At 39.4% G+C, this 27,585-nt stretch overlaps 2 protein-coding genes across 2 annotated transcripts in view; both read left to right on the top strand.

Moving 5' to 3' along the window:
* Positions 1-12,148: 12,148 nt before the first annotated feature.
* LOC143887041 (uncharacterized) overlaps positions 12,149-27,585 on the top strand; it is a 69,488-nt gene continuing 54,051 nt past the window's right edge. Inside the window, exons 1-2 of the mRNA XM_077391155.1 lie at positions 12,149-12,743; positions 12,857-13,007. Of these exons, the coding sequence (XP_077247270.1) occupies positions 12,322-12,743; positions 12,857-13,007 (573 nt within the window). The 5' untranslated portion in view covers positions 12,149-12,321. The remainder of the gene's footprint in view (positions 12,744-12,856; positions 13,008-27,585) is intronic.
* On the top strand, positions 20,943-23,692 carry LOC143887872 (uncharacterized). The gene is made up of 2 exons (XM_077392107.1): positions 20,943-21,367; positions 23,532-23,692. The coding sequence occupies exons 1-2, from the start codon at positions 21,206-21,208 to the stop codon at positions 23,607-23,609; spliced, it is 240 nt and encodes a 79-aa protein (XP_077248222.1). The 5' UTR covers positions 20,943-21,205; the 3' UTR covers positions 23,610-23,692.

The following is a 27,585-nucleotide window of genomic DNA, read 5'->3' as shown; positions in this document are numbered from 1 at the left end:
CAAATGGGACCTAATTACTAAGAGAACATCCGCATCCGGTTTGACTGATTCAAGGATGTGGCATTACAGTTTCCAATCGTGAGAAGGTGGATGATAACCACCTGGACAATGGAGGACCTGAGAATAAGGGAACCCATCATGGGTAGTTACAAAAAAAGTTCCCTCCAAGAGAATGTGGGGTAATGAAGAACGGTTAACAGAATAAAGCTATATAAGAAGACGTTTGTCTCCATGGAAGAGATCACAAAACCAAATCCAAAGATGTTTTTAGCATTTTATCTTTTCATTTAAGCACTTGTACCCTTTACTTTTCGTAACTGTAGCTATACTTGGATTAAGTTAGCAATGAATTCATCTTCTTAGGTGAGTCTATCTCTTTAGTTAAACTATCCCTCACACTAGCGTTCTGTCTGTGTCCCTTTTGTCATTTAGCTTGAGTTCAACGATCTGCTGACCATGAGAGTCTCTACGTTTAGACGTCACGAGTGCACCTGAAAAGTCCTTTCCATCTGTGTAAGTACAGAGGAACCTGCACACACTCTCACACGCTCCACACGCACACACCAACATCAGATGGACAGTTGGACACACTGACCGACTGCGCAGGAGTGCCCCTCCATACCGATCAAACGCCACCACTCTTTTTGGCACACACGGTGGGACACAGTGCATTGCATAGCATTTAAATGGCTCACAATACAGACGTAAAACTACGGGCGCTAGTGTTTCCTGGAATTCTAGTGACCTAATGTTTCCAATGCTGATACACATGATAAAGTGACTTCTAACCAGAAAAATCCTTTGCTAGAGGAAAATCTAAATAACGCTATGTCTACTAGAGAGTCTCCCTCATGGGATGAAGCCCTGACGCGCCTATGCCATTTCAGGAGGTGGAAGCCACCCTATGAAGCATATGGACGGGAATTCCTATGAGTTGTCATAAATGGTAGCTCTCCAAATTTCAAAAGTGATGAGGCCCTTTCAGTCCTCTAGCGAGATTTTTTCTAGGCAGGTAGACAGATTGTTCGTTTTTCTATCCGACAAAATGGTGCTAACTGTGTTAGTACAATCACCTCTCTAGCACGATAACAAGCCTGTCCTGTAGCTAATGTACTGAGATTGTGCTTCCGAGTGCTACTACGTACCAGTTGGAGCGCGGAATTATGTTTGTTCAAGTCCAACTTTTATCTAGGCTGAGTCCTAAAAATGACTGAGTCAACAAAGTATATAAAATCTTGAGTGTAGGGTTTCCATTAGGGGCTAATTAGGTTCGTCTAGGTCCTGGTCCAACTCATGACTGAGTCTACAGAAAACCCACCAGTCTCAAACTGAGGTTTGTCCAGGTACAACTTAATCAGTCAAAGATTTTCTGAGTCTCTTACACTCGCCCAATAAAATCTATGTATCTTTGAAGAAAGAAAAACAAAATCCCTTCAAAGAGGGTTATAATATGTAAAGATGTACAAAGAAGTCCTATATCCAAAGCTTGTTCAAAGGATGAGAGAGGAACAAGTCTTTGAGGGTATGGCTAAATCTCCTCATTGGCTCTACCTGAAATTATCACTTTGGTCATTTCTTGGGGGAGATGTTTACCTTTGTTCCGGTTTGTTTCGGCATTTGACCTTTCAGAAGGGTGGAGGGAGGTATGTTTTAGTAGGGAAAGCAGAGCTCAAATAGTGCAAAGATGGGAGCCCCTTCCCCATGATATGATTAAAGTGAATTTTGATGGTGCTAGTTTTGGCAATCCAGGACCGGCCAGGGTGGGAGGTGTTTTCCGTGACGATTGTGGTGATGCTCTTTGGGCATTCTCCGGTCCAATTGGTATTTGTGATGCATCGGAAGCCGAAGTTAGGGTTGCTTACCATGGAATTAAGGGACTAGTAGAGGCATGATGGATAAAGCTATTGTGGAAGGGGATTCTTTAAATGTGATTCGGTGGCTTAAGGGAGGGATGGTTCCTCCTAGGAGATTCCTGGCCCTAGTTGATGAAATAGAGGATTTAATCATGGGATCATCTATTGTGTTTTACCACGTCAGGAGGTCGGCTAATGAGAAGACGGATCTGCTTGCTCGGCAGGGGGTATTTGGCGAATTGCTAGAAGGGTTTGACTATCTGCCGCCATAAGGAGTATAGTGCATATTTGTATATTTTTCTCACTCTTTTGATTTCATATCTTGTATTCTTGGGGTTTTCCATCTTGGACTCCCGTTTTTCTCTAATACAATCTTGCCATTTAAAAAAAAGGATGAGAGATGAACAAATTAAGTTGATTCGCTCTTTTAAGACGTTCCAAATAAGTTTTAGTGTCTCTTGGTTCATTTAGAATGGTTTAGGAACTCATATATATATATATATATATATATATATATATATATATATATATATATATATATATATGAGGAAAAGGATTGTACGCTCGACCGTACCTAAAGTTAGGTACGGTAGAGTGCCAAATCACATGGGTCCCCCATTTTTTGTGGGCATCTAAACCATTCATTTGCAAGGCCCCATCATAGATAGGGTGCATACCAAAAATCAGCACCATTGAATCATCCTAACCCCTCCAAAACTGGAGGCCAAAATGGGCAGATTTGTGGACAAACACTGTCTGTCCATTTTGGCCTCCACAAATGGATGGGTTAGGATGATCCTATGGAGCTGATTTTTGGTATGCACCCTATCTATGATGGGGCCTTGCAAATGAATGGTTTAGATGCTCGCCAAAAATGTGGGACCCATGTGATTTGGCACTCTACCGTACCTAACTTTAGGTACGGTCAAGCGTACAATCTTATTCCTATATATATATATATATATATATATATATATATATATATATATATATAGAGAGAGAGAGAGAGAGAGAGAGAGGGAGAGAGAGAGGAAATGGTTTGTGAGCAGCTGCTTAGAGAAGCTTATCTCAGCAGAGCTCACAAACCATGGGGGGCCACATTTTTGGGGGGATCGAAAGCATTCATTTGGAAGGCCCTTCCATGGATAGGGTCTGTACCAAAAATCAGATCAATAAGATCATCCTAGCCCAATCAAAGGTGGAGGGGAAAATGAACAGACATTGTGTGTCCATGTTTCTGCCCATTTTTTTCCTCCACAAATGCGCATTTTTTCTTCCGAGTCACTGTATTGAACCTTAGTGGGCAGAACTTGGTGGGTTCTTTGTCACCTGCCATATCCATCCTAATATTCCTTAAGGAAATCTACCTCCAAGAAAACAACTTCAATGGCCAAATATCCCAAGAAATCGGTCATCTATTCAGACTGAGATATCTTAATATGAGCCATAATTCCTTAGGAGGGGAAATCCCAGCCAATATCACCCACTGTAGGGACCTTCAAATCATCGATTTGATTTACAACGAGTTGACAGGGAAAATTCCCATCCAACTCAGTACTCTACCCAAGCTTTTCTAGTTGTATCTGGGTCCTAATCTTCTTACAGGAAACATTCCACCACAACTTGGAAACATTTCATCCCTCATCTATCTATGTTTAGGTGGAAATAGTTTGGTGGGACATATCCCAGATGATCGGGCCCGAATTAATCACTTGGAATGGATCACTTGGCAACCAGGTGATTGGTACCAAAACTAATAAATCTTTTCTTGTACCAAAAGTGGAGAAGAAATTTGTTGATCCTGAAGTAGCAGAAAATTTTACTTAATTTCCATAGTGATAGCCATCCATCATTAAATTTCCCTAAAAGAAAATGGTGAATAATTTTTTTGCTACTATAGTATTTCAGTTGCACTCAATTTGGTACCCTCTCCTTAGGTAAAGTTTGCAGGTCGAAATTTCTTCTTTGGCTTCAAATGGAATGCTGAAAGTTTATTCTTGCTATTGGTGACTAAATACCCTGATATATCTATATTAGGAAAGAGCAAAGTGATTACGGAGTTATTTACTTTTTGACTAAACTAGTTCCTTATGTTGGTTATCGTTCTATTGTATCTTTGTCATCCTCATCTATTAAATGACAAGCAGCTACTATGAAACAACCAATTACTCCAAAATCTTAAGCAGTTGGAGAAGGCGCTATTTCATCTTTTATACTTTTAACACTCAGCATCACATGGGCCCCTCTTTTTATGGTGGCCTACACGTGGCACATGTGTCCCCTCTGTTGGGTTGGCCATTAGATGTGGATTTTTTAATATCAATTTAAGTGTTTTGAACTCATGACCTTTGCTCTGATATCATGTGAAACAACCAATTACTCCAAAAGCTGAGGGTGAGCCTTGGCTCAACGGTAAGGTTAATCCTAGATAAGGGACCTAGGACCCATAAGTGACACTGCAAAATAGTCTGCGATCCCATATGTCTAGGTCCGTTACCTGATTATGAGAATGGAAGGTGTTAGGCATCATTCTCGCCCGGTAAACTGGTCTTTAATTTCAAAGGATAATTCACTTAAATTAGTTCAAAAAGGCTTGTTAAATTCTATAAGATGTGCAAGCTACAGAACATAGAACATGCAACCAAAAAATCTAATTAATGTGGTTCCTAAATATTTACTTAATAAAACGTGGTCTATGTGACATGCAACCTAGAGATCTAATTTGGATGTGCAACTTAAAATTTTATGCATAAGGAGAGCAAGACGCAAATAATCGTCCAAACTATGAAATGATATATGTAGATAAGCAAACAAAGAGTAATTAACCATATGAATGAAAAAATACTATATATGAGAGAGCAAGAAGTGAAATAATAAGAAGAAACAAAAAAGAAAAGAAAAAGGATGCGTATGACCTTGGAGGCCACCCAAGCTGCCTACGTACCCCGACCGCAGGGGATCAAGTCACTCGTAGTTTAACGTCCTAAGGCACCTAAACTACGTGCTTAAATGCCTAATTTATAGGTCTGGGGCTGGAACTAGTGATTGCTGACTATGTGTGCTTAAGGGTTCCATCTAGGATCTCTATATGAAACTAATGCAAGAGACCTAACCTTTCTAAGTGCATCTAGGATCGTCCTAAAGGATTTGAAGGTTCGCAAGCGACCTATAGCTAAGGCTGAATTAGCCTAATGACTAAGGGTTCCTAAAGGGCTCTAAGGGTTCCTAAAAGAATTTTGGATCCACAAGCTCTTAGAAAGTTTGAGTTCTTTCTGGATTTGTTGAATCTTTTAGAGTTTTCTTGAAGCTTTTAATTATCTTGAAGCTTTTAGTGTGTGCTGTGTCTTTTAAGTTGCTTGATTAGAAGTTTTTAGTTTCACTTGTGACTTTTAGTGGTCTTTTGGTTAATGGCTTTTAACAGATTTAGATCAATGGTTTTTAAGTGGGTGAGTTTTGGATTTGTAACTTTTAAATTTTAGTTTAGAGAATGACATTAATATAATCATGCTTTGACAAATGGACAAATTCAACAAAACCTTGACCGTTTAAAGATCTAACGAACACAGCCCACTAAAACTGTCATAATTCTTTAACCGTGTGGCCAAATTTAACCTACGAATATGCGTTGGAAAGATCTTTGAAAGGGATACAACTTTGTAGTTTACCATTTTCTATAAATCTGTAGTTTAGATGCTCAAAATCGGGTCACAAGACAGGCAGCCAGCACTACGGCGAAAATGATATTGGCACTACCACATTTTGCCTTATTACTTTTTGTCTTTTAATGCTTAATGAGCTGTGATTATTACATTCTAATGGGCTGTTTAATTGGGAATAGATTTTGTATTCCAAGCAGAGCGTTTGAGACTGGATTTTACTTTCCAAACAGGGTGTTTGGGACTGGATTTTGCTTTCCAAATAGGGTGTTTGGGATTGGATTTTGCTTTCCAAACAAGGGTGTTTGGCAATGGATTGTATATTCTAGTGGGCTCTTGTATTGCAAAAATGGGTTCTTGTATTGTGTTGAAAAGGTGGTGAGTGAATATCAATTTGAAAAGGGGGTGTGTGAATATCAATTTGAAAAGGGCTGTGGATACCAATTCAAAAAAAAAGGCTAATGTTATCAATTTAAAAGGGCTGCTGTTATCAATTGGGCTAGGATGGGGCTGTTATCATCAATCTAGAGTGGGCTTTCATTACTACAAATTGGTTTTGTCCAAAGGAAACTCGAAATCCCGAAAGCCTAGGAATCAAAATTCCATCCTAATTGAGTTCTAATTGGATCTCCTAGCTGGTTTTAATCAAAATACCCAAGTTAAAACATAGATCAAAGCATGAATAGAAACTAGAATTGGTAACATTGTGCTAACTTTATTGAAAACATAGTGATCAACATAAAAGCATAAAATTTAGAATATGTAAAAGAAACCTGATGGGTACTTACCTATGAGATGAAATCCAACCCAAATAGTGAATAGAATTCTGCTATGAGAGAACTTCGGCTCCCAATGAAATTTTGCTCCACAATAAGTTTCGGCAACAATGGTTTAGGCACACAGGAATCCGGTTAATGGAGTAAAGATGAGACAAAACGAGAGAGAGAGAGAGAGAGAGCATCGAAAACTGTGGCTGCTTGTGATCTCCTCTCTCCAAAAAAAAAAAAGCAAACGCCCTCCCCTCGATTCGACAACCAAGATTTCACATAAGATGTGAGTCGGTCACAATGGTTGGGTGCTCACAAGGAGTTCAGCTACCAGGGAGGGGAGTGCAATTCAACCATATGATGAAGTGAGATAAGAAAGGGATGATGGTTCGATGAAATGGATGTGTATGATCAAGAATTGATGGGAAATGGATATGGACGTTAGATGCATGGAGATGGGCTCAGATTTAGGATGATCGGCCATGAGAAAATGGGTGTGGTATATGGGAATAGAAGTGGGATTCGAGAGCCAGAGAGCTGGAGAGAGAGTTGTTCCCAAAAATATATAGAGAATGAGTTGCCAAAAAAGTAAATTAGAGATTGCCGAAATCAGCACCTTTTTTAACAAAAAAGAAGGATGCCTGTTGCCAACAATATAAAGAGCTTGCCTCGAGTGGAGAAGCGTAGATTTACACCAAATCCAATGGGTTGATATTTTAAATAAAGGGAAGATGACCACCATGATGAAGCTTTGTCAAACACCAAGTTTCTTGAGACATACTCACATCCAATTTCTAGGTTCACACATCTCCAGCCCTTTCTTTTAGAGTCGTACCCGGTAAAGACACACAGAAGTGTCTTTTTATTAAACTTGATGTGCAGATGGTCAGGCATAAATACATAACAAACTGAACCAAAAACTCTGAAATGACTTACAGTGGGTTTGGTACCATACAACCATAGTTAGCAAAACGTGATTCGGCAAAAAAATGTGACGACAAAATTTTTGAGTTTAATACGGTATTAGTTCAACAAAACATAGTTAAAATATGAAAACACAAGAAAATGACTTTAGAATTTTTTTCATTTACAAAATATGGTGGGGGTAAAATTGGAAAGTTAGCCAAAAACACGTGTTTAAAACGTTTAAACCGCATTTTAAACGTGTTTAAAATGTTTGCCAAAAAAACGGAGTTTTATTTATTGTAAAAGTTTTAAATGGAGTTTTAAAGGGCACACCAATAAAACGTGTTTTTTTTCTTCAAAAAAGCGCTGTTTAAAATGGAGTTTTGCTAACTATGCATACCACTTCTCATAAGGTGAGATAAACCCAAGCTTTGGCTGTGGGAGACGATTCGTCACATAAGTAGAAGTTCTCATACACTTAGCCCAAAATTGAGACGGTACATTCTTCGCATGCATCATACTCCGCGAAACTTCAGCCAAGTGCTGATTCTTTCTCTCGGCCACTCCATTTTGCTGAAGTGTATCAGGGCACGTGAGCTGCCTACGAATCCCGTTCTTTCGTAAGTAAGTTGAGAATTCATTCGATGTGTACTAGCTCCTGTTATCGGTTCTAAGGCACTTGATCTTGCAACCAAGATTAACTCTTTGAACTTTTCAAAAACTAATGATTTTTCTTTTAGAAAATAAACCCATACAAAACGTGAGAAATCATCAATGAATGTCAGTAAATAATTCATACCTCCAATGGATGGTATTCTCACTTTCCCAAAAATGTCTGAGTGCACTAGCTCAAGCGGCTTCTTTGCTTGAAATGTTGAATCGATGTATGGAAGTTGATGCGCCTTTCTATATTGACACCCGGCACACACCGTGTCATGCCGAACCTCTAGATCCGGAAGTCTCTTCACCAATTGATTTTTCATGATCGCCTTCAGCTCTGAGTACCCAACATGCGCCAATCTCGCATGCCATAAATCCACAGTCTCATTCTTTTGGTTTCTTTGTACATACGCTTCCTGAGCTGACATCATGTAAACTCAGTCTACTCTTTTTCCCTCCATAAGAGGAGTACCCGAAACTTGTAATTCCTTGAAAATCTTCACGTCGTTGGGGCAAAAAAGAACATAATTTCCTGCTCTTGTAAACTGAGATAACAACATTAAGTTCCTCTTCATGCATGGAACATGGTAGACATCCTTCAATATATCAAGCTCTCCACTAGACTGGAAAACATTACCTGTGTGGGTAATTGGCAATTTCGCATCATTTGGTGTTACCACCATCAGACTGCCTTTGTATTCGGTTTTTGACACAAACTTCTGCTCATCCCCAGTCATGCGATTCGAACATCTCAAATCAACTATCCAATCTCTGGAATAGTATATTCGGTTACCATTGTTTGTATCCACCAAACTAGCGACACCCACTACCTCTGTAGTCGAAAGAGCAACTTCACACACATCTGTTTGTTTTCTATGATGCGTCACTATCAACCTTTTGAAAATCTTCAGATTTTGAAGAATCACCTACTTCGTTCTTTTTCATTGATACACGACAATCTCTAGCAAAGTGGCCTTGCTTACTACAATTGTAGCACATCCATCTTTGTCCCTTGTTCCGAGTTTGTTTCTCAGAACCATGATCGATTGAGGCTCCCCCTTGATCAGAACTTCCTTCCCTTTGATTTGATCTGGCCCTCAGCTTACCTTTCTGATTCTTGAAATTCTGAAACTTTATTCCATGCCCAGCAAGGAGAACCTCATCTTTCTCCTTTATCGTAGATCCAGCCATCTGCTAGGCTAAACTTTTTGGTTTGCCAAGAGACTCTCCAATTCCACAAGTGTTGGTTGAGTTGGCCATCCTTGGATTGCTGTAATGAAACTGTTGTACTCGGCTTTCAATCCTCCACATCCGTGTCTTTGAAATCCTGGACTCTTCGTCGAGTTGTGATATTTCATGACAGATCTTCATCACCTTCATGAAATACTCGGGAATCGTCATATTCCCTTGAGATACGGAGCCTATTTCATTCTCAAGCATCTATAATCTAGCGTCGTTTGTCTTTGAAAACAAAGTGGCAAAGAGATCCCACGCTTCTTCCGGCGTCTTAACATCTCGAATATAATCAAGAAAATCCATTTGAATGGTAGCCTTCCACATGAACATAGCTTTACCGGCTTTGATCTTCCACTTCCTCAAAATCTCTGGGGTTTCGGTACCTCCGCTAGGAGACGTGGTTTATGCACCTTTCACAATTTCATGTAAATCTTGCCCTTGGAGGTACGACTCTATGCAAGATTTTCAATATAAATAATTTTAATTATTCAACTTCTCAACCCCGTTGATCGAATTGGCGAAATCCATCTCTTTGATCAAAGCTTTTGATGAGTGACAAATCTGAAGTCAGATCCCAGATCTACAACTTTTACGTCTGATCCCTGAGCGCAGACGTATCGGATCTCATACCTCGAGGCTTAATTTTCCTTCATTTGGGTTTCTTTCACTAGTCCCAGAGTAATGGCTTCTCCAACGATTGTTTCCCGTCCCTGACAGATGACTTTGTCGACCATTCACCAGTCCCAACAGCTAAGGTCAAGCATGTTGCTAACAACAAGTGCAAAAGAAAAGAAAGAAAAATGAAAAACAAAGAAAAATGGGAAAGAGGAGAAGATAGAGAGAGAGTATGTGTGATTGAAGAGAGAGATTTCGCCCCCTTGCCTTACCTTGTACATTACAGTCAGAATTTCCTTTCAGATTCTGTTCATTGTAGTCAAATTCGGTTGAATTCCCCTCCCCTGGGTCTCGACTAAAGTCTCCCCAAAACCGAAAATGGTCAATCAAAGTGATAATTAATCACAACTTCTTCCTTGATCGATCGAAAGAGAAGGAGAGGTAGCTTGGGTTAGGGTTTTGCAAGGAGCGAGCGAGAGACTTTTGTTTTCGCAAAGGGGACAATTTTATTGGAGCTAGCATCATCATTTTTAAAATTTAGCATGGGTAGTATTGGACAAAATGACGGAGTTCTGAAAATCTACGCCATCAAAAGAATGCACAATCAGTTTTAATCGTTGTAGTTATTTTTCATTAGATTTGAATAAAAGTTTTTTTTTTTAAATAATCTATTATTATCAAAATGAAACGGACAATGCCTTAGCACTAGGCTTTTTGTTTCCTTAAAGTGGAGCCGATCAAATAGCCTTTTCCCACATTAGCAATCTTTTCCTATTTTTGGCCTTTTGTTTCCTTAAAATGGTACCAGCAAAACCCTTCTTTTAATAATTGTTGCTTGGCATAATCGGTTGCCATGTCCAAAACAAACAGCTCCCAAGTCTTGTAACAATGATAATACTTGAAGGGAGATGATTTTTTCACCCCCCTAAGGATTATGGCCCCCTGTGAACGTGAATTGTGGGCAGACTTTAGTACTTTTTTATGTCAAATCATGTTAAAGGGGGGCGCATAATGCTACATGGGGGTGAAAAAATCATCCACGTACTTGAAAGTGTTATTCCTAAGTTATAGGGCTGCAAAAAGGGTCAGGTTGGTTCGGGTTGAGGCCGACCTTAGCCCAATGCAAGATAGCATTCCCTAACAACCTTAACCCGACCCGACCCAACCCGAGCCTCGGGTCGAGGATGGTCAACCCTAACCCAACCCACCCCTAAATCTCTTTAATCCTAACCAAACTCGTCTAATTTTTTTCCCAAAAGGGTCGCCTTGGTTTGGATCATTTAGTGATGGTTTCCTAATTTGGAATTGATGATTGAGGATCCTTAGATTAATAGATAGTTGCTAGCAAAAATAGGCCAATTCTCCGATACAGGAGAGGTTATCTGCAAGATTTCAGACAAAGATGATCTTGGTCCCATCTCCACCGTACATGTAGTGATAACAAATTGATCCAATCAGTAAATCCTAATTGTTCGATTGATTTAACATTTTACATTGAACATTTATGTTTTTTATATTCAGATAAAAAGCCACCAACCATCGTATATTCAACCGTTTCAATCTCGACTTCCAGACACGGTTTGAAATTTCGGTTTCGGCATATATTTCGGACCTAGCCCAAACTGAAATTTCTGCCGAAATCCCGAAATTTCCCGAAATTCGGTAAAGACGCGTGAAATTTTGATTTTTTGGGCCGAAATTTGGGAAAGGATTTTTTTTTTTTTCAAATTTCTCCGAAATTGATGAAATTTCTTAAATTTCAGCCGAAATTTGGTAGGTCTCGCCAATTTCGGTTTCAGAACGTTTCGTTTTCGGTCTTGACCGTAATCTGAAATTCTTTATTCAACGAAATTTCGGATCTCGTACCAAATTTAAAACCATGTCTAGATCACAGATAATGAATAAAAACAAAGATAACAAAATAGACCGAAATTCCCCCAAAAAAAAACTGGGAAAAAAAAGTAAAAACATATCCCTAAAATCGTCATGTGCTGTCCATTTCTCGGATCGGTGACAAAATTTTCGCTTGTGCTGTGTTCTGTTGGTTTGCGGGGGGGTGGGGGGGACCCCAATTTTTTTCCGCGGAAACTGATTTTTTGGTGTTATGAAACGTGGAAAATGAAATAAATGACGTGGAAAATACTTTTCCGCGACTTTTCTCCCATCCCATTTCCGAACAAACTAGCGGGAAACCCTACTTTCTCTCAAGTTTCCCCGATCGAACAACTTCGTCGTCTCCATCCTCCCACTGTGACGAAAAAGCTTTCTCTCACTCTATCTTCTCTGTTTCTTATCTCTCTTCCTCATTCTTTTTTTTTTTTTGAAACCCTTGTACTCATCTTCTCCAATCTGAAATACGGTTTCTATAAATAGCTCTGTAAAATTGATTTGAGAAATCCTATTTCGTGATTTTGAGAAACCCTATTTGAGAATATTTACAGAAACCCTATTTCGGGACTAAGCCCGCCCACTTTAACTCGTTTTTAGAAGTCTCAGTTTCAATCACAGCTTCTTTACAAAATACGAAAACAAACTTCCAGACTTTTCAAACCCTATCGTTTGTTTCCAAACCGCCACTTTAAAACCCTAATTCCCGCTCCCAAAACGGAAACCAGAGTTCCTGGCTCAATGGCCGAATTAGAACTCGAAATACTCAGAGCTCTAGAGCTTCGACTCCTTCGATGCTCCCTCTCTCCCGCAAAAAACAACGATTCACAAACCCTAATTCAACAAAACCCTCTCATTCGCTTAACTGAGGATGTGGTTTCTTTGATAGAGAAGGGAGACTATATGGGCGCGCTTTCCTCTGATGCAGTCCCCCTGGTTTTTAGTTTCGCAGACTCGTGGGAGTTCCAAGACTCAATCGACGGTGCAGATCGGTTCTATTGTGAGGTAGAGAAGAGCATCACATCCTTCTTGCAGAATGATTCTGAAGCTTGGCTAAGCGTTTTGGAATCGGAATACGATTCCGATCACTTGTGGAGGGCGTTTCTTGTTCTGTGCTTGGGTGTGGCGGCTTTTCTAGCTTTTACGCAGTGTAATGTCACTGGGTGGGTGTTTTTTTTTTGTTTTTTACTTGTGGAAGTAGGTTAATTGGGTGATTTTTTAGTTAGTCTTTAAAAATTCATAGTACTTATATTTATTTATATTTATGTTTCTTCAGACCTGTTGGTGAATTCCCCATGTTTCCTCTGTTATTTCCGGGATTGAAAGATGGTAAGATTGTCAAATATGGAGTGGAGTGGGAAATGTGGGCTCGTTCGCAACTTATGTCTTGTGGTTCTGATTTGCTTGGGAAATTTTCGCTTCCGCAGGTATATGAAGTTACAAATTTTGCTCATTTAATGCTAATCATCATCATCATATTCTTTGCAATCTTTTTTTTTTTTTTTTAATTTTTTATATTTTTATAAACCTTTACTCTTGACATAGAGATACTGAGCACACTTGTTCTCGATGAATAATAACAAACGAGAGCGAAAAAATTCTGATACACTAGAAACGTCAGAAACACTAGCACTGCAAATAGTAGCATCGAGGGTGGCAATGAACATCGAAACATTCTGTAAATCACTCACTCAAAAGTGTGAGGGATATTTTGGTGTTGTAAGCTTGTTCATGTTTCCAAATAATGTGCATCTCAAAGGAGGAGCAGTTGACTGTCTTTTTTCTTTCGTGAAGAAAAGATGCTTACCGTTTGAAGAAGGAAATCCAACTATGAAATATCTCAATGAATACAACAATTTTTCTAATCAGCTGGCTTGTAGACAACACTCAGTTGCTGCATAAGATTAACATGCATGCTCTTGAGGATCTAGAGTTGTTTGCGAATTCTTAGGATCGCGAGTCATGTTCCTTTCCTACATTTTGATCTTTGACCTATCCTACTTAAGATGAAGCCACTCTTACCTTTCATACTTCTGCATAAGGACAGATACGAGGTAGGAGGTATCGAATACTTCCACTTTACCCCAATTGTGGTCGACCATTTTGTTGAGGGCATGGTATATTGTAGTCTTTGTCAGTCTGCTACAAATGTGATTCTCCATGATCATCATAGCCATGATTCGCCATGATCTTCACAACCATGAGTTTGTATAGGACACTCCGAAATTTGCTTGCCTACATGTAGGTGTGTTTCCTTCTATATGGGTATGGGGGAAAGAACACTCAATACTACTTAAGGAATCCAACATGTCTCTAAATAATTATCTAAATCTCAAAGGTGAGGGGGCCTCCCCACGACGCCATGAAATCATATTGAGGGTGTAACCCTTAATCCACTGCTTCATCGCTCTAGTCTGAGAAAGTAACGTGACGCCACTCCAAACTGCACGGACTTTGGCCTCTATCGCACCACTGCATCCACAGAGCTTGCAAAAGAAAATGTAACCCAAGAGTTAAGGTCGGAGAACCCCTCCCAACGTCAGCTCTACGACTAATATGGTCACTCCTGTTAAGGAGTTTGCTAATACTATAAAAATTTAGCTTAATCCATTATCGATGGGTGATCTTCAAATCCAAGAGGCCTGGCGGTGGGGAGCACCCTGTGCTAATATGAACCCAGCTACAAACCACTTAGTTGTAGAGGCCCTCTCCAAAACTTCAACAATAAGTCTTCTTATACTTTTACGAATTAGGTTAGATTTTTTTACAAGTATCCACTCATTCCTATCCTTCTACAGGATCCAAATTGCTGGGAAAAGGATCCAAATTTAAATAAAAGGTATATTACGGACTGACTTATGCCAACACCTTCAAAGGGATTTGACTTGTGACAAATCAAAGAATCTGACTGAACATTTAATAAACCAAAGGAAAAACCCCAAATTTGGATTGTTCTAGGGCAATGAATAAATAGGTACGTGGACTCCAAAACAAAGCCACAATGCACACAATCCCTAGCATCGCAAATATGTCGTTTAACTAATTGGGCTCCCGTAAGAATTTTACCATGAACAACTGATGTAGACCGGGCCAAGCTAACGTGACATGGACGACGATCAAAGGTCTAGATTTGACTCGGACATGGCGTAAGGATGTTTCGGCGAGTAATTGATTGTGTGGAGATCACAATGGCCAAGATGTGTGCATGTATGTACAAGTGTATGTGCAGTAACACATCACTCATGTGTCGGCCATAATTATCCACTTAAGAGGGCTTGAATTTTCTACAAATAGGGGCTAGTGGGTAGAGCTTTAGTTTAGTTTTTCATCATTTGAGAAAAAACTAATTTTTGGAAGTGAGGGGAGCAGAGACTTGAATCATATAAAATGCATGAAAGATTGTTTATAAAAGAAAACGAGCTTAAAGAGAGGTGGAGAAGTTACTTCGATAAGTTGTTTAATAGAGAACTTGTAGCGAATTTGAGAGAACTTGATAACGCTTTTGATGATACAAATCGGAGGTTTGTTCGTAGAATCCGAACATCAGAGGTAAGAGTAGCTATGAAAAATATGAAATTAGGTAAGGCTAGGGGGCCTGACGATATTCCTATTGAGACTTAGAGATGCTTGGGTGATGTGGGTTTGGTTTGGTTAACTAGATTATTTAACAATATTTTGAAGACTAAGATGCCCGATGAGTGGAGGAAGAGTACATTAGTACCTATTTACAAGAATAAAGGGGATATTCAGAGTTGCACCAATTACCGGGGAATTAAGCTCATAAGTCACACCATGAAGCTTTGGGAGAGGATAATTGAGCATAGACTAAGAAAAGAGACTAAGGTGTTAGAGAATCAGTTTGGCTTCATACCCGGACGATCGACTATGGAAGCTATTTTCTTGATTAGGCGGTTAATATGGAGAGATTTAGAGAAAATAAAAGGAACTTTCATATGGTTTTCATTGATTTGGAGAAAGCGTATGATAGGGTTTCCAGGAGTATTATGTGGTGGGTCCTTGAAAGGAAAAAAATGCCTACTAAATATGTTGATGTGATTAAGGATATGTACGACGGAACACTAACTAGTGTTAGAACCACGGATGGCACGTCGAGTGAGTTTCCAATTACAATAGAACTGCACCAAGGATTAGCTCTAAGCCCTTATATTTTTATGTTAGTTATGGATGAGCTTACGGAGGGTATCCAGGATGAGGTGCCGTGGTGTATGTTATTTGCAGATGATATAGTATTAATCGACGAAACCAAAGCAGGAGTAAATGCTAAATTAGAGTTATGGAGAACTACTTTGGAATCTAGAGGTTTTAGACTGAGTAGGACTAAGACATAATATATGGAATGCAACTTTAGTAATGTAAGGAGGCGGGACGAGGACGCTCTAAATATGACTGGACAGGAGGTACCTAAGAGCGATATCTTTCGCTATCTTGGTTCAATTCTACATAAGGAAGGAGAGATTGAAGAGGATGTTAACCATAGAATAAGAGCAGGGTTGAAGTGAGCTTGCCTTAGGAGTTATGTGCGACCGTAAAATCCCTACCAAGTTGAAGGGAAAGTTTTATAAGACAGCTGTGAGGCAAGCCATGCTGTACGGCTCAGAATGTTGAGCCACCAAGAAGCAGCATGTGCATTTGATGAGTGTAGCGGAGATGCGAATGCTTAGATGGATGTGCGGCCACACAAGGTTAGATAGAATTAAAAATGAAGACATTCGTAAAAAGGTGGGGGTGGCACCAATTGAGGAGAAGATGAGAGAGCACCGCTTATGATGGTTTGGACATATCCAACGTAGGCCTTTGGATGCTCCGGTGAGAAGAGGCGACTTGTGCCAAATTGGGGGAGTAAAAAGAGGTAGGGGTAAACCGAAAATAACTTGGGTAGAAACAGTGAGGAAAAACTTGGTAGCTAGGAACATAACAGAGAACATAACCTTGGATAGGATAGAATGGAAGAAAATGATCCACGTAGAAGAACCCAACTAGAACCATGATTAGAGCCGGGTAGATTCCTTCTAACTTCTTCATGAATTTTTTCTAAAGGATTCATTTAGCCGACCCCAACTAGTTTGGGACAAAGGCTTTGTTGAGTTGAGTTGAGTTGGGGGGGGGGGTCTCTTGGAGAGAGGGGGGAGGGGTCCTTCAACGTTGGATACTCGACCCTTGAGATGCCGAGTTCCGAGCGCCCCTTGTTGGGCAGATTACTGCCATTGTACTGTACTCCAATTTCCCAATCCTTCAATTTTATCCAGGATTCCTTACATATTTCTTCCTAATTCTTGTATTAATTCATAGATTTCATTTCCTTTATGTTTGAAAATTGAATAAACATGAGAACCAGTGCCTAATGCTAGCAAAAGCAACCCATTTTCTTTGGAATCCTACACATTCCCAAGTGATTTTCCAGATTTGATCATCAAATTCCGGATAAAGATCAGATCTGCGAATTTTCGTCGTTGCATCTGCTGCCAAGTCTAAAAGAAACTACGCCATCGGAATTAATAAATTGCAGTGGAGAAATTAAACTCATTTGGTTAGCTTTTGAGATAGGCCACGAATAGAAAGATTCTACGTAAAGTGACCAATGCATATAACAACTTCCAACAAAGAAAAATGTGAACTAATGGATCAAATATAACCACTAAAAACATGCTTACAATCTGTCCGTGTAAGAACCGGTAAAATATATATATATATAAATATAAAAATGGCCTCATAGGTGGGTAATCATCGGCCATTACTCATTTTCCCCAAGTTAATCGGGCATGAGGACATCTGGCATAATGGGGCGTACACGATTCGAACCCAAGTCTAAGCTAAGATTGAACGGCTTCCTACCACTAAGCCACCGCCCCAGATGTCAACAAAAACGGAATAGATATATATATATGTTAAAAATTTCCAATAGTCACTATTCACAATTACTATTCACAATAGTCACTATGCGAGATTAAATACTATGCAAGTTCACTATTGAGATACACTATTTAAAAGTATTATTCACAGTAGGACCCACCGAGTACTATTTACAAACGAGTCCCACACAAGTAGGTCCCACACAAGTAGGTCCCACACAAGCGGGCCCCACGACCAGCGGGTCCTACCACCAGCGGGACCCATCCCTAGTGGAAACGAAAATATCATCGCACCGACGAAAATAATAATAAAAAAATGCAAAAATACTATTGACCGACAAAATTAATAATAAAAAAATATTATTAACTATGCAAAATACTGTTAACCGACGAAAATAATAATTTAAAATAGTAAATAGTTTTTACTATGCAAAAGTACTATGCAAAAATACTATTGACCGACAGAAATAATAATTTAAAATAGTAAATAGTCTTTACTATGCAAAAAGTACTATGCAAAAAAATGTCTATAAATAGAGGAGGAGGAGGAGAAGAAAAGGAGAAGAGAAGAGAAGAGAAGAGAGAGAGAGAGAGGAAGAGAAGAGAAGAAAGAGAAAGAGGAAGAGAGAGAGAGAAGAAGGAAAAAGAAAATCCACTACCAAGTAAGTCTTTTATAATAGTCTCTCTTTCATGGTTGGTTCTACCACCTAAATTATTTAATGATCTCTTTCAATGGTTGGTTCTACCACCTAAATTATTTAATGATCTCTTTCATGGTTGGTTCTACCACCTACCTATATTTTATTTGAAGTAATGGTTGGTTTTACCACCTATATGGATAAAGTAATGGTTGGTTCTACCACCTATATACTTAACGGTGAAATACTAGCATAGTAACCGTAAAGTAAACTTTATCAACTTATGGTGAAATGAATAGTGACATGATGGGGCCCACATAAATAGTGACATGATGGGGCCCACATAAATAGTGACATGCAGGGCCCACATAAATAGTGACATGATGGGGCCCACATAAATAGTGACATGCAGGGCCCACATAAATAGTGACATGATGGGGCCCACATGAATAGTAGCATGTGGGGCCCACATGAATAGTGAACACAGGGAACCTTATTTTAGGACATAAATGGACACAGAAAGGACAAGTGTTGTCTGTGTGATATTAAAAGGACCTAGACTAAAATAAGTTGACCTATTTCACTTATTTGCCTACAGGAGCCATCTCGTCCTACTGCGACTATAAGAAAAGGCAGGTGACAGCTAGACCTTGTCTTGTAATGGTGTTCAATATAATTGTCTATGCAATGTAGCTCTGCTTATAAATTGCCTGATAAATACCTGCTTAGTGAATTTATACTCGCTTGCCTGGAATCAAATGAATTGAAATGAATGCTGGAATCAAATGAATTGAAATGAATGCTGGAATCAAATGAATTGAAATGAATGCTGGAATCAAATGAATTGAAATGAATGCAGGAAGAAAGGCAAAGGTAAGTAATTGCATACATGTTGCATACATGGGGGAAAGTGAAGGGGAACTTAAGGGTGTGGTGGAATCATCCTGGGACCTAAGGTCCAAAGGCCAACGCGAGAAGCGTGTACTGCCTTTCGTTGGCAAACCAACCAAAAAGGGAAAGTATCCCCGAGGGATAGTATCCCCGGCTCGGCAAATGCGAGACCGTAATCCAAGTCCATAACGTCACTACCTTCAGACAGGGGTAGTGGTTAGCCGTGCGGCAAGGACACCGGCAGAAAAAAATAAAAGAAAATGAAAAAGTCAGAAAAGAACTGACAGAAAAATAAATGGGGGAAAAGCCGGATGTACCTGGGGATTGTGCTGTCTCATTTTATAAAATTGTTGCATACATGCATACATAGCATACATTGAAATTATTGTCACTCCTTTGATTTATATTGTCATGGGCATTGTAATCTTTATTCTAGACATTATTGAAATGTGGATTATATTGTATGAACTGTTTATATTGTCTCTTTTACTCTGCTCGGTCTTTGGATGACCCTGCTTTGACGTTGATTCCTCCACCACAGGGGTTGAGGCATTAGATGGCGGAGCATTTGCAAATGAAGGAACCATGGGATAAGGGACTGTGTGATCAGAGAGTCTGTTCCTGAGTTTTTACATTTTGACGCCTTGCGTCATTTACCATGTCTATCAATACTTTGTTATGATAAGACATCTTTCAGTTGTAATAAGATTCTATCGGGATCGTCGTTGATGCTTGTATAAAAAAAAAAAATATTTCCATGATTTTTACTTTCTTTTGCTCGTAGCGACACGACGGAAATCGGGTCGTTACAGTTATGGTATCAAAGCCCGGGTTTACGGAAACCCTGGTGCTTGTGGGTTGTGTCGTTAAGTAGGGTTAGATAGCTAATAGGTGACATATGATGTGTCACATTTCAAGGGTAAACTGGAAAAAAAAAAAAAAAAAAAAAAGAAAAAAAAAATTTTTGATAGTGGTCCACCATCAAAGAACTTGTGCCCCCACTGTGGAAGGATTCACGTTGGGCAATGCTGGAGAAGAAGGGATTGCCCTAAGGCACCAGCCTTCATCCAAAACCGCCCACCTCCGCCACAATATCAACCGGTGCAAACAATCAGCAGAACCAGGGAAGAAGAAATCAGTACCGCCCTCTGACCCAAGATAAGAACGCACAGCCAGGAACTGAAAAGCGTTTCTTCGCCCTAATCAACGAGGTACAGGATGGGGCCTAATCAACGATGACAACGAGGTACAGGATGGGGCAACAGAAGGTCAGAAAACTTATTTATAAATTTTGGATTATGGGAAACAAGGGAATTCATAGGAGTAAAATGTCTGCCTAGAATAGAAGATTAGTAGTATTTAAGAGGCAGTGCAGATTATGATGGATTTCACAAGACGTTAATTTCTAATCAAAATTAAGATTTACAAAGTAAAGGAGATGATCTTAAATTATCATGTGTCGAGATTCTGATTATCAAGATATCTAGGTTATGGGCGTAGGAATTTCGGGGACGAAATTTTTTTTTTAGGGGGGTAGAATGTAAGAACCGGTAAAATATATATATATATAAATATAAAAATGGCCTCATAGGTGGGTAATCATCGGCCATTACTCATTTTCCCCAAGTTAATCGGGCATGAGGACATCTGGCATAATGGGGCGTACACGATTCGAACCCAAGTCTAAGCTAAGATTGAACGGCTTCCTACCACTAAGCCACCGCCCCAGATGTCAACAAAAACGGAATAGATATATATATATGTTAAAAATTTCCAATAGTCACTATTCACAATTACTATTCACAATAGTCACTATGCGAGATTAAATACTATGCAAGTTCACTATTGAGATACACTATTTAAAAGTATTATTCACAGTAGGACCCACCGAGTACTATTTACAAACGAGTCCCACACAAGTAGGTCCCACACAAGTAGGTCCCACACAAGCGGGCCCCACGACCAGCGGGTCCTACCACCAGCGGGACCCATCCCTAGTGGAAACGAAAATATCATCGCACCGACGAAAATAATAATAAAAAAATGCAAAAATACTATTGACCGACAAAATTAATAATAAAAAAATATTATTAACTATGCAAAATACTGTTAACCGACGAAAATAATAATTTAAAATAGTAAATAGTTTTTACTATGCAAAAGTACTATGCAAAAATACTATTGACCGACAGAAATAATAATTTAAAATAGTAAATAGTCTTTACTATGCAAAAAGTACTATGCAAAAAAATGTCTATAAATAGAGGAGGAGGAGGAGAAGAAAAGGAGAAGAGAAGAGAAGAGAAGAGAAGAGAAGAGAGAGAGAGAGAGGAAGAGAAGAGAAGAAAGAGAAAGAGGAAGAGAGAGAGAGAAGAAGGAAAAAGAAAATCCACTACCAAGTAAGTCTTTTATAATAGTCTCTCTTTCATGGTTGGTTCTACCACCTAAATTATTTAATGATCTCTTTCAATGGTTGGTTCTACCACCTAAATTATTTAATGATCTCTTTCATGGTTGGTTCTACCACCTACCTATATTTTATTTGAAGTAATGGTTGGTTTTACCACCTATATGGATAAAGTAATGGTTGGTTCTACCACCTATATACTTAACGGTGAAATACTAGCATAGTAACCGTAAAGTAAACTTTATCAACTTATGGTGAAATGAATAGTGACATGATGGGGCCCACATAAATAGTGACATGATGGGGCCCACATAAATAGTGACATGCAGGGCCCACATAAATAGTGACATGATGGGGCCCACATAAATAGTGACATGCAGGGCCCACATAAATAGTGACATGATGGGGCCCACATGAATAGTAGCATGTGGGGCCCACATGAATAGTGAACACAGGGAACCTTATTTTAGGACATAAATGGACACAGAAAGGACAAGTGTTGTCTGTGTGATATTAAAAGGACCTAGACTAAAATAAGTTGACCTATTTCACTTATTTGCCTACAGGAGCCATCTCGTCCTACTGCGACTATAAGAAAAGGCAGGTGACAGCTAGACCTTGTCTTGTAATGGTGTTCAATATAATTGTCTATGCAATGTAGCTCTGCTTATAAATTGCCTGATAAATACCTGCTTAGTGAATTTATACTCGCTTGCCTGGAATCAAATGAATTGAAATGAATGCTGGAATCAAATGAATTGAAATGAATGCAGGAAGAAAGGCAAAGGTAAGTAATTGCATACATGTTGCATACATGGGGGAAAGTGAAGGGGAACTTAAGGGTGTGGTGGAATCATCCTGGGACCTAAGGTCCAAAGGCCAACGCGAGAAGCGTGTACTGCCTTTCGTTGGCAAACCAACCAAAAAGGGAAAGTATCCCCGAGGGATAGTATCCCCGGCTCGGCAAATGCGAGACCGTAATCCAAGTCCATAACGTCACTACCTTCAGACAGGGGTAGTGGTTAGCCGTGCGGCAAGGACACCGGCAGAAAAAAATAAAAGAAAATGAAAAAGTCAGAAAAGAACTGACAGAAAAATAAATGGGGGAAAAGCCGGATGTACCTGGGGATTGTGCTGTCTCATTTTATAAAATTGTTGCATACATGCATACATAGCATACATTGAAATTATTGTCACTCCTTTGATTTATATTGTCATGGGCATTGTAATCTTTATTCTAGACATTATTGAAATGTGGATTATATTGTATGAACTGTTTATATTGTCTCTTTTACTCTGCTCGGTCTTTGGATGACCCTGCTTTGACGTTGATTCCTCCACCACAGGGGTTGAGGCATTAGATGGCGGAGCATTTGCAAATGAAGGAACCATGGGATAAGGGACTGTGTGATCAGAGAGTCTGTTCCTGAGTTTTTACATTTTGACGCCTTGCGTCATTTACCATGTCTATCAATACTTTGTTATGATAAGACATCTTTCAGTTGTAATAAGATTCTATCGGGATCGTCGTTGATGCTTGTATAAAAAAAAAAAATATTTCCATGATTTTTACTTTCTTTTGCTCGTAGCGACACGACGGAAATCGGGTCGTTACAGTCCGCAAAGAGAATAAAATATCCAGGGCCCAAATCAACACTAAACTATGGTAACAAATCTAAAAAAGCTAGGGTAATGTAAGGTGGATGAATCCTACGGATAAAAGAATGGTAAAAGGGCATAAAATAGGGATGATATAAAGGAAAAATCTCACCTGGCAGTGTAACGGTCCTTCCACTTTCGAATCCGTGCGAAAGAGGCCAAGAGTATGGGGGAGAAGCCCGCCGATATGATCCGTACGAAGCAGGACAGCAACAAGTGCCAAAACAGTTGGTATGGAGGGATTAATAGAAGAAGAAGAAGGGAAGTAGAAGTAGAAATTGGAAGAAGAAATATGAAGGAGAAAAGATGGGAACAGAGGTGAAGATACTAAGAGAATAGAGAGAGGGATCAGCAGACAAGGGAAGAAAGAAAAGAGAGAGGGGCGGGAGTAGAGAGATATGAGAGTAAAGAGAGTCAGTAGAGGAGGGGCAAGAGAGAGAGAGAGAGAGAGAGAGAGAGAGAGAGAGAGAGAGAGAGAGGAAAAAGAAAATAAGAAAAGAGAAAGGAAAAGAAGAGAGGAGAAGAAAGAAAAGAAGAAAAGGAGAAGAAGAAAGAAGGAGATAGAGGGGAAGAAAGAGAGGAGAAAGAAGGAAGAATGGAGGAGAATAGAGGGAAGAAGTAGAGAAACTCACCTTTGTGAGAGAGAAGAGAGGAGGAGAAAATGCCCTAGGCGTTTTTTTGAGATTTGCGGCTCCTTTTGTGGAGTGCACGGAATTTTGCTTCTTCAAAAGTTAGGGCTTCTCTTCCCCATATCTCTCTTTATGTCTTCTCTTGTAGTAGACCCTCTTTGCCACCAGTGAGATTCTTTTCATTTAAGTAACTTAAGTGATGGTGAATGGACCTTATTGCCCTCATCTGCATTGAAAACAAATAATAACAGAAGGGGTAAAAGAGGACAACTACAAGGGAAAGAAATACGGGGAAAAATATGGTCGTGTGTGCATGGGTAGGGTGTAGATGATGTGGACATCCCCCCACATATAGGCTCAAAATAATGCCTAAAATAACCATATGGCCTCAATGTAATAAAAGATAAATAAAAATAAACGAAAGATCCAACGATCAGATCACATCAGAATGGCCAAGAGTCATCAAAGTGCGATCTCTCTAAGCCAATTAGAAGCTTCAAAGGGAGTTGAAGCCGAACGAGCGACGCTTGATTCGGAATACTCTTCCATAAGCGATAAAATTTGGAAGTTGCAATAGAAAGCAAATAAGAAAACATTGAGATGACAAGAACAGAGAGTGCAACCACCTGAAGTAGAAGTTGAACCAAAGAAAAGGTTTCAAAGCTGACTGACCATTTAATACAGAAACAAGCCCAGGGTGAGACTCTCTCTCTTTCTCTCTTCAGAGAAAGTGACATTGCTGTTGAGACTAGAGACAGCTTGAGGACTGCTCAATGAAAACAAATTGTCAACCTCTGCAAAGTATGATATAGAAGCTTCTACATGGGGACCATCTAGTTCAAGGTTGAGGTCTCTATTTCAGAACATAATCCAATCTGGTAGGCAGCACCTTCAATTACTATCGGTAGGCTTCTGATATACCTTTGCTTCTATTTTCACCTTCAATTACTATTGGTTTCCCTTCCATACTATGAAGCCTGCATTACTTCATAAGTTCAGAATGGAATGATATATCAGTGAAAGAGAGAGAGAGCTCTATGGAGGCACAACATTTGTTAATTGTTACTCTAAAAAAAATTAAACAAATTAAGCTGAGAAGAAGATCCGGAATACATTGCTGAGAAAGTATTCACAAGGAAGCGTCCCTGACGAAGCTCTTTAACTCTGCGAACAAATGCAAGAGGATCAACATGAAGATATAAGTTTACATCAGAAACTGAATCAAATGGCATACTTACATTCTGTTTTGAATAACTGCATCACTCCAATGGGGAGCCGTCTACTTATTGGCAGAGAGCAGTACTGAGCATATGAAAGCAAAGACAATTCATGGGTTCTGAAACAGGTTCAAAATCAGTTCAATTTGTGGATGTTCTCTGCAGTTACACCAATAAACCACAAACAAAATTTTTGAGGAGTTTCAGTTACCCCATTCCATATGTGAAAATTAAACAAAAAGAAGAAGGAAGAAACCATCCAAAGATGAAAGTAGAGAGAGAAAGGCATGTGTTCTCAGTGAGTGGTGATTCTTTGAACCACATAGCAGCCATGGAACAGACATGTATGCTAACCCATACAGTAGCTCAAAATAATGACTCAAAGATCCTTCAATTAGTACCAAAATTGAGTAACTCGACATCATCTCTCTGAAGAGTAACCCTAGCAATCAGGCAACCGATCCTTACCAATCTGTTCCATCCATGTCTCTGCCTATTGGCGGATTTGGTAAGAGACGGAAGTGAGGTATTTACTGAGTTGGATCTCGGGCATGACGATTTGCTCTTCGTGGATTGAATTCTTAGCTTCTAGCCTTTGGTTCTCTACAGATGAACAGGCGAACTCCATCTCTATCATCTCCTAGGAACGAAGAAGAATGGTGATTTGTATGCACTTTAATATCTCGTTGCAGAGGAGATTGTTGAGGGTTTTGAGGCTCAGATAGGGAGATCGATATTGGGAAAGGCAGAGGAGAAGAGGGAGGAAGTGGCAGAAAAGAAAAGGAAATGTGTTGTGGGATTAGGGTTTTAGGTTTTAACTTTATATAAGAGTAAAAAACTTAAAATATCCTTAAGTTTGGGTTTGGTGTCGGGTCGGGTTGTCGGCGCCTCAACCCTAACCCGGCCCGACCTGAGCTAATGTCAACCCAACATGAGAAAAACTCAGGTTGAATCCGACGGGTTAGGGCTGAACGCGACCCAAGTTGCAGTCCTAAGCTCTTAATTGGCAAGCACTAAGGAACTATAACCTTTCCTATAAATACCCCCTTGCTGTAGTTTTTTGGGGAGTTTTTGAAATATAAAAGTTTTGGAGAGTTTGCAGTTCTTGGTGTGCGGAGTTCCCTCCATTGTTGGTGAGTTGTAAGGAACTCCCATGTAAATGTCTTACATTCCCATCTTTATCCTTTTTTCCATCTTGTCAATTCATTTGAATGTAATCATTCAATCTTCATTCAAATTTAGTTCTAAAATTTCTATTCCAAATAAGATCTATCAAAATAGTTCCTAGATCTGCCATTGTTCATACCTAATGTAAGTCTCCTTTATCCTAAATTGCAAGTCAGAGAAGTCTTACTTGAGTTTCTGTTGGAAACAACTCCTAGAAGCCGTGAACCGAATAGTTCAGTTCATATCTGAACCGCAAATAACATGGAATGTGGTTGAACACTTTCCGTTTGTCGTAATGGATGGATACTGCTTGTCTGATTTCCAGCATTAAATTCATCAGATAGTAAAGTCTGCCTAGTGATTCCATCTGAGATTGGAAAAGAGTCACAAAGATTGAATTCCTAGATCTAAATTAGCCATGGCCTGTTGCTCCAAATCCCTGAATTGAACAGAAACCTCGAGTTGAAGTTCAGTTCTGATCTGAACAGAACTGAACACTGTGTCACTTGATTGAATTTTAAAGTTCATCCTGCTGTGATCAGCCGAATTACTATTGTCTTAAGCTGTGTTCTTGCTTTCCAAAATTGATATATCAGAACTCATTTCATGAAACTCTTTGCTCTTCCTTATTGGTAGAACCGAGATTCAGTCCTATTTAGATTGCAAGAACTGCAACACAGAATTAACAGCTACATTTAGGAGTTGTAACACTTTCATAAATCGTGTTATAACCTCTGAGTTCTAGATCTCAAATCTGCTACTCTGCGACATGCCTTTGCTAACAGTTAAGCGTGGGTCCTATTCTTGCTGTTCAAACAATTTACAGCTAGTTCATTTCTGAGTGCTTACTACCAAGAATAGCAGGCTGGCAGTTCACTGCTCTTTTGGTCTATATTCCAAAAGATTCGAACTTGTGCTGTGCTATCAGCTGTGGTTCAGAATTTTCTGAACTAACACCAACAGTTGCTAGAAGTTCTATGGAATAACCTGAGATTTTTGAGTCTAAACTCAGATCTAAGAGAAGAAGTTTCAGATCTTTCGAAGAAGATCCAACTTCCTTATTCAAGTCTCTGAAAAGAATTCGAATCTGGAACAAAATATCCAGATCTGTATTGGACACTTCTAGTTTTCCTGAAAAATGCATCAGTCACGAATCATGCTTGGTTTCTTAAACATTTCTCGTTCAGTTCTGTTTTAAACAGAAACTGAACTGGGAGTCCCTCCTTCAGTTCAATTGTAATCTGAGCAGAGAATTAAAAGTGGAAATCACGCCAAGTTGATGATCATATTAGATTTGCTCAATTTCAGCTGAAAACTTGCATGAAGCTGTTAGATCCAATGCAGAACCCTGCTGATTTGATTTTCTACACATCTATCTGGCCTAGAACTATAATTGGAGTGAATTTCTTGAGTTACTTCTATCATGAACATTCCCTTGGTGTGCTGTTTCAAACTTCCAAATTCAATTCCCATTGAATGGAGGCTGCTGAACTAGATTAGTTCTTTAGATCCAGTCCAGAGTTGACT

This window comes from Tasmannia lanceolata, unplaced genomic scaffold (assembly GCF_043159265.1).
Source record: "Tasmannia lanceolata isolate RefF3 unplaced genomic scaffold, GAP_Taslan_0.1 ptg000012l, whole genome shotgun sequence".
NCBI classification, from domain to species: Eukaryota; Viridiplantae; Streptophyta; class Magnoliopsida; order Canellales; family Winteraceae; genus Tasmannia; species Tasmannia lanceolata.
Note: the sequence above shows the minus strand (reverse complement) of the source record. Positions and strands in the feature narration are given on the sequence as shown.